This window comes from Notolepis coatsorum (assembly GCF_963971535.1).
Source record: "Notolepis coatsorum genome assembly, chromosome: 3".
NCBI lineage: Eukaryota > Metazoa > Chordata > Actinopteri > Aulopiformes > Paralepididae > Notolepis > Notolepis coatsorum.
The window spans coordinates 169981768-169991111 of record NC_140167.1 but is presented as its reverse complement, the minus strand read 5'-3'; the positions used below and the strand labels follow the sequence as shown (position 1 = coordinate 169991111).

Below are 9344 nucleotides of genomic sequence, written 5' to 3'. Positions count from 1 at the left end.
TTTGGATAAGTTTGACCATTTCTCAAAATCTGAAAATCATTATTTAATAAAACACAGAAAATGATCACCAGGTTACTCTGGATAAAAAAAAACTTTACAGACAAAATTGAAACAAAGCTTCCTGACACATCTCCATCCAAACTCTTGGAAGAACTCATTGAAATCTCATCTGATACCACCTGGAGAGCTAGTTTCAGAGTGTGGTGCTGAGTACCAAGTATCTCATGATGCAGCAGTTAAGGTGTTGATATCATTCAGCACCACATATCTGTGTGAAGCTGGCTTTTCATCCATGACAGCTCTGAAAACAAAATATAGGGCCAAGTTGAGCCTTGAGGATGACATGCGTGTTGCCTTGTCAAAGACTGACAGCAATAAAGACTGTTTGCTTATTTCCTATGTTCGCTTTGTAAATTCCCAGTCACTGAGTGAAGATCTGCTGTTTTGCAAATATGTCAAAAACAGAGCGACAGCTGATGAGCTCTTCAAAATTATTGACAATTACCTGACAGAACATGGACTGAAATGGGAGAACTGTGTGGGCTTTTGCTCTGATGGTGCGCAGGCCATGGCAGGGAAAAGGAGGGGGCTACAGGCGCTCATCAAGGGGGTCTCGCCAAACGCGCAATGGACGCACTGTAAATATTTTGGTCCGCCAAAGGGGGGCCTGACAGAAAAAGTTTGAGAAGCACTGCTCTAAGACAAACTCTAACCTTAACCAACTTCGAACGAGAACCAGTGTAGAAACTTGCGGTCCCATGATTGGGCGTACATGTCACATGACCAGAAATGATCTGGCCAATCAGAGACGTGGAAACACTCTTCGGCTGCCCAAAGTATTCAGGCCACCTGGCCAGGTGGTGGTGGAAGAAATGAAGATAAACTCAACAACTCCTCTCATCATACAGTAGTTGAATGAATGACACATCACAGCACAGTGTGTGACAACAGGGGTCAGAAATATTTGACATAAATGTCTTAAAGAAACGATGATGACTCAATTTGACAGCGGTACTGTGGTTGATTATCTAAGAAGGGTTTCCTGTGTCCCTGTTATCACTGTCTTATCACGGTCATATTTCCTCTGCACTCTGCCTTTGGCATTACTTTAATTAAGGAATGATTGCTCTCGATTCCCTTCATTCACGAGGGCAGACGAGTCTTTGCTTTATTGCTGTAACCTATAGCCTATGTGGAGACAGGCTTTAGCGAAGCTTCCTGTTGGACTTCAGTACTGTCTGCCACGTTAATCTCTTTCCTTTAGTTAATATTACTGAAAAAGACAAACACAGCTGTTTGTGTATTGCCCAATTTTGTGTACTTAACTGAATGAGTAACACGGGGAGCACCAACAGAGACCCCTTTTCCTCTCAATCTAACGTTTCCAAAAACGTCTGTTCTGCTTATCTGTCTGACGTTCATGAGGTTGCTTTTCACATAAGCGGCTGAGCCACAGCTGCCGTAACATGAGGTAACCCACCCTCTGACTGCTTCCCGTAAGCGATCCCATGTGGGTGGATGCTGTAAGGTCTGTCGGCCATGTTCCTAAAGGTGACGACGATGGTCTCGCCCTGCTGAGCCCTCAGCGTGGGGCCCAGAAGACCTGCGGAGGGACGGAGAAGCGGTTAGTTCCACCCCGCCCAAGGATTCCCAGATGTGTGCTGTGGCAGAGCGTTTATTGTTTATTATTGTTTATTAAAAAGGATCCCCATTAGCTGATGCCAATGGCACCAGCTAGTCTTCCTGGGGTCCGAAGTCCCACATTGATTGATTGAAAACTTTATTAACAGATTGCAGAATGGGTACAATACAGTACAGCTCAATACACACAATTGTTAAGGGGATGCAGACCAGAAAAAGACTTTCGTCTTGTTTACATCAGGGTCCCCCATTTTCAATTCATCAGGACATATATGACATACATGACATACAGATAGTCAGTACTGCTACATCTATACATTTATGACATACCAGATTTGCAAATACAGTACTGTTTGTGATACAGAAGGAGTCAGGAAAAGGGAGTATATACATTTGACGTAGAAACTGTACATTGGAGGAGGTTGGGTGGGGGGGGTTGGGTACACTGGGATATTGACAACCATACTGGGTAATCTACATTGGAGGTGGTTGGGGGGGGGGGGGGGGGGCACACTGTATAAACAAGCAAAACTGTACATTGAGGGGGGGGGGGACACTGTACAAACAAACAAAATTGTACATTGGACTATTGACAAAACCATACTAGGTAAATGACTGTACATTGGCAAAACTGTACATTGAGGGGGGGGGGGGGGGGGAGACACTGTACAAACAAACAAAATTGTACATTGGACTATTGACAAAACCATACTAGGTAAATGACTGTACATTGGAGGGGGTTGGGTTAGGATATTTACAGGGGCCAGTGTTGAATTGCAGTCTCCCGTAGGTGTCCCTTGAGAGAGGTTTTGAAAGTGGGTAGTGATCCACATTCCTTTACAGCTTTGGGTAGGGCGTTCCACATTGATGTGGCATAATTGCGAAACGTGTTTAGTCCCTTATTTGAGCCGAATCTGGGTTTAACATGATTTGTGGAGCTCCCTCTTACACGTACAAATATACATACACACGCACGCGTGACGACACGATACACATTTGTAGAACGATTCAACATGGTTTACCTTTCATCTTCACAAATGACCATCCTTACCTGTGACATCACTACATAAGAAATAGTCAATCAAGTTGTGTATGTTTTAATTGATTTGTTATCCTTGCTTTTTGCCTCGTCTTGTTGTCTTATTGTTATGGTTTTTATATGCTGTGTGATTTTATATGCTTTTATTTTTTTGCTTATTTCTGTTATGTACACTATGACGTGACTGTAAATGAGGGAAACCTCAGTTGCCTTTTGGGTATAAATAAAGGTTTGAAGTCAATGAATAACAAGACTACAATTGTTAAGACTTAACCATTGGTTCCACATACGTACAGTAGTACTTGACTCACTGCACTGTAAACGATTAATAGACAATAGAGGTATTTTCCACACTTTCTTTTTTTTCTCATGTCATGACGTCCTTTGGTTGAGAAACCAACGACAGTCAGACAGTCAGTGGTTTAATGGAAACCATACCGGACATTTACCTAACCAGGAAGGATGAGTCTTAGCCTGCTTGAAGCCTTCCTCATATTCCCTAAAGACCACTTTCTTGTAGGAGGGACCAGACCTGTTAGATGTGTGGAAAAACACAAACAGTGAATCAAGACACATAGCTAGACATACTATGTGTAATCATGACCACAGAGCCATTCATAACAAAAACCTAATTTCGTCATACACTGTCACCAATTTTCAAATGCGTGCCTATATCACTCCAACATTGATAGCAAACAAGTATTCCAATCATCAGTAAGAATACTGTTTTCCAGTATTAAACAATTATTTTAATATAATGAAGTTATATGAAATATATTAATCTTATTTGGAGTACTTTAATTTTAAAACAACAGACAGCCAAATCAAATGTATCTGGAAGGTTGTTGGGGGTGTTTATAATATTACAAAGTACAATCACTTCTAGTTATATCATACAACTAAATAGATATAGATTCGATTCAAATTAATTGTCATTATACAGCATTATACAAGTACAGTACAACGAAAATAAGTTTGGCATCCAACCAGAGTGCAAATATAACAGTAAAGTGCAATAGTAATATACAATGTACAGGTGATTAAACTGGGTATGAAATATATAAATGAGTACTACTGAGTAATAGTGCTAATCAGATGTATGTACAGAGTTGTAGTATTAATATGTACAGTGATACAGGTATAAAGACACTATGGTAGTAAGTCATACTGGCCAGCAGCTAGTAACTAGTAAGAGTAGGTAAGGGATATCTACAGATATAGATATAGTATCTACAGATTTGTAAAAGGACTATGTGCAGGTATGTACAGGATCTATGTAATATTATATTACCCATTTATACCCATTCATGCAGTTATGTATGAATGACCCAGGAAATCTAGCTCACTAAAAATTATAAATCTGACATGGAGTCAACAATAGTTCAGGTAAAAAGGAAAAATTAAATCCTTATTTTGTTAGATAACATCACAAAATATAAGCTTGTGTTAGCCTACCTTTGTGGTCCATTGCCTGAGTAATCCCAGTCTATCTGAACGGCAGCGATATAGTAATGCCTCTCCCTGGTATCGCCCTGTGCCGTCTTGACCTGGGAGAGGACAGCCAGGAGTACCAGGCCAGGCAAGAGGCATGGAAGCCCAGGCCAGGAACAAAGCCTCATGTCTGGGGTTGGAATTCCAGTTGCAAACGGTCTTTTCTGGAAGTCAGGAAACTGTGATCTGACAGGAAGATGGATCACTCAGTGTTTTTAACTGTCACAGGGATACCCCACGCCCCTACTCACACACAGACACACACAGACACACACAGACACGCACACGCACACGTTTAAACATTATGTCCCAGGGCGATGAACTGTGTCCTCTTCTAATTGAAACCTCATGTCTCGTTTCTGAGTCACTCCTAGCAGTGTGTGAGTTCCTATCATTCTGTGTCTGTATGTAAACAACACACAGTATGACGATGACACAGGTTCAATCATAAAGCATCCTGACCTCAGCGTGTCCTGAAAGAATGTCTCCACCATGCCGTTTCGTTTGTTCATCCTATCCACAGGCATTCGTCCCAAATATTCCGGTTGTCCCAAATATTCACGACCGGTCGATGCAGAACTGTCAAATGATTTGTTGTTGAAAAGACAATGGAAAAACTTGTGCCTGCATTCTGTACTCCCTCAGTTCTCTCGCACCTCAAAGGAAATGTTACTTTTGGTTGTATGTTCTCAAAGATCATTTCTCCTTCTGACAAGTCTTGGCAATCTAGGGGGGGGTTTGCAGAGCAGAATTACATAATAGCAGTGTGTGTGTGTGTGTGTGTGTGTGTGTGTGTGTGTGTGTGTGTGTGTGTGTGTGTGTGTGTGTGTGTGTGTGTGTGTGTGTGTGTGTGTGTGTGTGTGTGTGTGTGTGTGTGTGTGTGTGTGTGTGTGTGTGTGTGTGTGTGTGTTAGGGCTGTCCCCGACTAAGGATTTGGATGGTCGACTAGGATTGGCCAAAATTTGCCGTTAGTCGACTATTGGTCGACTACAAAAAAAAAAAAAAAAAAAAAAAAAAGTATAATATTTTATTTTTTTTATTTTTTTATCATTCCATTTGGGCTGTGTGGGGGGTGCTTAATGTCTGAAGGAGTCGACTGAAGGCTTCTTGTCCTCTGCAAAAGCATGCAATTGGTCCACTGATGGATACATCTTGATATTTGTCAAGTATAGTGTGTTCATTAGATGGGTGAAATCCTCTTTCAGTGCCTCTGTGCCTGTTTTCGTAGGCAGTTAGCCTCTGGTATGCGTGCCATTAGCGTTAGCCACGCTTCTATGCCTCCTTTCTTTTGAAAAAAATGATAAAAAAATAAAAAAAATAAAAAATTTATTATATTCGACTAAGAGGTTGGCCAGTCAACTACGGCCCATTTCGACCGATTAGTCGACTAATCGATTAATAGGGGTCAGCCCTAGTGTGTGTGTGTGTGTGTGCGTGCATGTGCATGCGTGTGTGTGTGTGTGTGTGTGTGAGGATGAATGATTGGACCTACCATCAGTTCAGTTATGCAGACCTTCGGGTTAACCCTTTCACTACCACACTACTGAAGGTTAACCTTTCACTACCACACTACAGACGGTTGTAGTGTGGTAGTGAAATGGTTAACCTTCTGTAGTGTGGTTGTGAAAGGGTTAACGCTTTGTCGTGTGGCAGTGAAAGGGTTAACCCTCTGTATTGTCACAGTGAAAGGGTTAACCCTTTGGAAGTGTGGCAGTGAAAGGGTTAAACTGTGAGGATTGGTCCAATACCGCACGCTTCCAGGTACCAATTACCTTCACGCACCTGAAGTGAGTTTCAAATCAGCTCGGTGGAGCCCTTATATACTCTGGGGTTCTGAACGTTCTGTGTCGGGTCGTTTTTGCTTACCACTACCAGCTGCTTGTTTCTTCCTGTGTTGTTTCTCCGTCGTTTGCTCCAGGACGTTTTTGGAAGTCGCCGCTCTTGCTCCTCTCTGCCATCCGTGGATCTGTGCCTCGTAGATCGCTTTGCACAATTGCGCCTTGGTGAGTTTTTGGAAACATACTTTTTTGGATGCTCTGTTTTTTCCTCGCATTTTCCTGGACTCGGGATCTTTCTGTTTTTGTGTGTTTGGTAAACACTGAAGATGTGTCGCTTGTGTTAGTACTGGACTCAGCTAATAATACTGGACTGCCTCATATTCCATACGCTCGTTTGTTGATATTCTCTCTCTGTTCCTCCCCGAGTGGATCTGTTCCTCCCCAAGTGGATGTCCAAGTAGCTGCAGAGCCGCAGAGTCAGAGGCGCAACGCCACAGTGCCGTCTCTGCTCTGAGCCGAGCTGCAGAGCCGCAGAGCCTACTCTGCCCAAGGACATTCTCCCCTTATGCTTTTTGTTGTTTTTGCTCTTCTCTGTTTTGGAAATAAATACGCCCTGGTTTTTGCCTAACTCTGAACTACCTGTCTGTGCCGTGCTGTTGGGGTTGTTTACAAACCATTACATTACGACCCGACCATGTCGACCCCAGCCGACACAGACAGAGTTAGAGCAGCGTTGGCGGTCCAGATCCAGCTGACCAACGACCACACCCAACAGTTAGGTGCGGCTGCGGCTGCTGTGCAGGACCTCCGGGCCCAGGTCCAGCCAATTCAGGATTCTCTTGATACTCTGGCCACCCAGCAGACTACCCAGGGTAATCAGCAGGCTGATATTCTGTACCAGCTACAGGCTCTCAGTGCAGCATTTAACACCCTGCTTTTAACACCACCTGTGCCAGGAGTCCCAGCCAGATCACCACCTGCCGCCGCGACAGACCCTGCACCTCCCGACCTCGCACCTCGGGAGCCCCGTCTCTCCAACCAACGTTTGTTCGACGGTAACTTCGAGGAGTGTGCCACATTCATCATGCAATGTGAGTTGGTTTTCATTCATCAACCCAGCCGATTTACGTCAGAGGGAGCCCGAGTAGCGTACATGACTAACCTGCTCACAGGCCGAGCAGCACAGTGGGTTACTGCTTCCTGGTCTATGAGGGCTGATTTTTGTTTCTCATACCCAGACTTCGTGGCAGAGCTCCGAAGGGTTTTCCACCACCCTGCTCGTGGCCAGGACCCGGGAGCTCGGTTGGGCACCTTCCGGCAGGGCAGTGGCAGTGTCACCGATTACGCGCTGGAGTTCAGACTGGCCGCAACCGAGAGCGGTTGGAATGATCGGGCGCTTCATCTCACCTTCCTGAAGGGGCTCAACGATGCTGTAAGGGACCAGCTCGCGACCCGAGAGGAGCCCGATTCTCTCGAGGGCCTAATCAGCCTCGCCATTCGCATCGACGGACGCCTCCGGGAGAGAAGGCGTGAGAGAGCACGACTGGGACCCCCAGAGGTTCCCCAGACCCCCGTACTCGTGACTGTTCTGCTGACCGTCCTGCTCCCTCCGCGACTGGTGGCCCTTTTCCCTCCCGAGCTGTGACCAAGGAGGAACCCATGCAGCTGGGACGCACCCTCCTTAGCCCGGCCGAACGGGAGTCCAGGCTCAGGTCCGGCCTATGTCTCTACTGCGGCCGGGATGGACACCGTATCTCCAATTGCCCTACCCGGCCAAAAGACCATGCTCGCCGGGACCCCGGGAGATCCTGGTGAGCCGTTTCTCCTGTTCCCACACCCGTGCACCACCTAACCGTCTGACGAGCGTCACCCTAGCCTGGGCGGACCAGCGGGCGACGGTGGGTGCACTCATTGACTCGGGTGCTGATGAGAGTTTCCTGGACGTTGAGTTTGCCACCCAGGCCAACATTCCACTTGAGGACCTCGAGAGGCCCTTGGAGGTTTTCACGCTGGATCAGCACCGCCTGGCTGACATCACTCACCGCACCTGTCCTGTCCTCCTCACCATTGCTGGTAACCACGTTGAGAGACTCCAGTTCTTTATTACCAGATCCCCTCTTGTCCCAGTAGTCCTGGGTCGGCCCTGGCTCGCGCTGCATGAGCCCCACATCGCCTGGTCCTCCGGCACGATCATGGGGTGGAGCTCCTCCTGTCATGCCCAGTGTCTTCAGGCGGCGTCCAGTCCTTCGCCCCGGAGTTCCCCTTGTGTGCCGCCCTCGGACCTCTCAACTATTCCCCCCGAGTACCACGACCTCGGGGAGGTTTTCAGCAAGTCCCGGGCTCAGGCCCTTCCTCCTCACCGGCCTTACGACTGTGCCATCGACCTCCGCTCAGGGGCCCCCCTTCCCGGCAGCCGCCTCTACAGTCTGACCGTCCCTGAGAAGGCAGCGATGGATAAGTACATCTCTGAATCCTTGGCAGCAGGCCTCATTCGGCCCTCGTCCTCCCCGGTGGCGGCCGGTTTCTTTTTTTCTTGGGAAGAAGGATGGAGACCTTCGGCCCTGCATTGACTATCGCCAACTCAACGAGATCACCATTAAGAACAAGTATCCTCTTCCTCTCATGAACTCCACCTTCGAGCCCCTCACCCAGGCTACCGTCTTCACCAAACTGGACCTCCGGAGTGCCTACCATCTGGTCCGTATCCGAGAGGGCGATGAATGGAAGACCGCCTTCAAGACTCCCAGGGGTCATTACGAGTATCTGGTGATGCCGTTCGGCCTCACCAACGCTCCGGCGGTATTCCAGGCGCTCATGAACGACGTCCTCCGTGACATGCTCGAGGAGTTTGTGGTGGTATACCTGGACAACATCCTCATCTTCTCCAAGACTCTCGAGGAACACGTCCAGCATGTCCGCCGAGTATTGGAGCGCCTCCTCCACAACCAGCTCTTCGTTAAGGCAGAGAAGTGCCGTTTCCACTCCGACTCCGTCGATTACCTTGGCTTCATCGTGGAGAGCGGCCTGACCCGAGCCGACCCTCGCAAGATCCGGGCCGTGGATACAGAGCTTCCTCGGGTTCGCAAACTTTTACCGGAGGTTCATCCGGAACTACAGCCAAGTGGCGGAACCACTTACCAGGCTGACCTCTCCCTCCCTGCCGTTTGACTGGTCTCCAGCGGCCTGCGCTGCGTTTCATCACGGGTCTTCCACCGTCCCAGGGAAACACAGTCCTTCTGACTGTGGTGGACCGGTTCAGCAAGGGGGTCCACCTCGTGGCCCTTCCCAAGCTTCCCTCAGCTTCCGAGACAGCGGACCTCCTGACAAGCCACGTGTTCCGCCTCCATGGTTTCCCCCAGGACGTCGTCTCGGACCGGGGTCCCCAGTTCACTTCC

General features: G+C 47.6%; 1 protein-coding gene across 1 annotated transcript in view; it reads right to left on the bottom strand.

Moving 5' to 3' along the window:
• The window catches only part of f5 (coagulation factor V), a gene marked incomplete at both ends in the record, with an annotated part of 99856 nt that extends 95557 nt beyond the window's left edge, over window positions 1-4299 (bottom strand). The window contains 3 exons of the mRNA XM_084311431.1: window positions 1481-1603; window positions 3130-3212; window positions 4136-4299. Coding sequence (XP_084167557.1) covers window positions 1481-1603; window positions 3130-3212; window positions 4136-4299 — 370 coding nt within the window. The remainder of the gene's footprint in view (window positions 1-1480; window positions 1604-3129; window positions 3213-4135) is intronic.
• Window positions 4300-9344: the final 5045 nt, after the last annotated feature.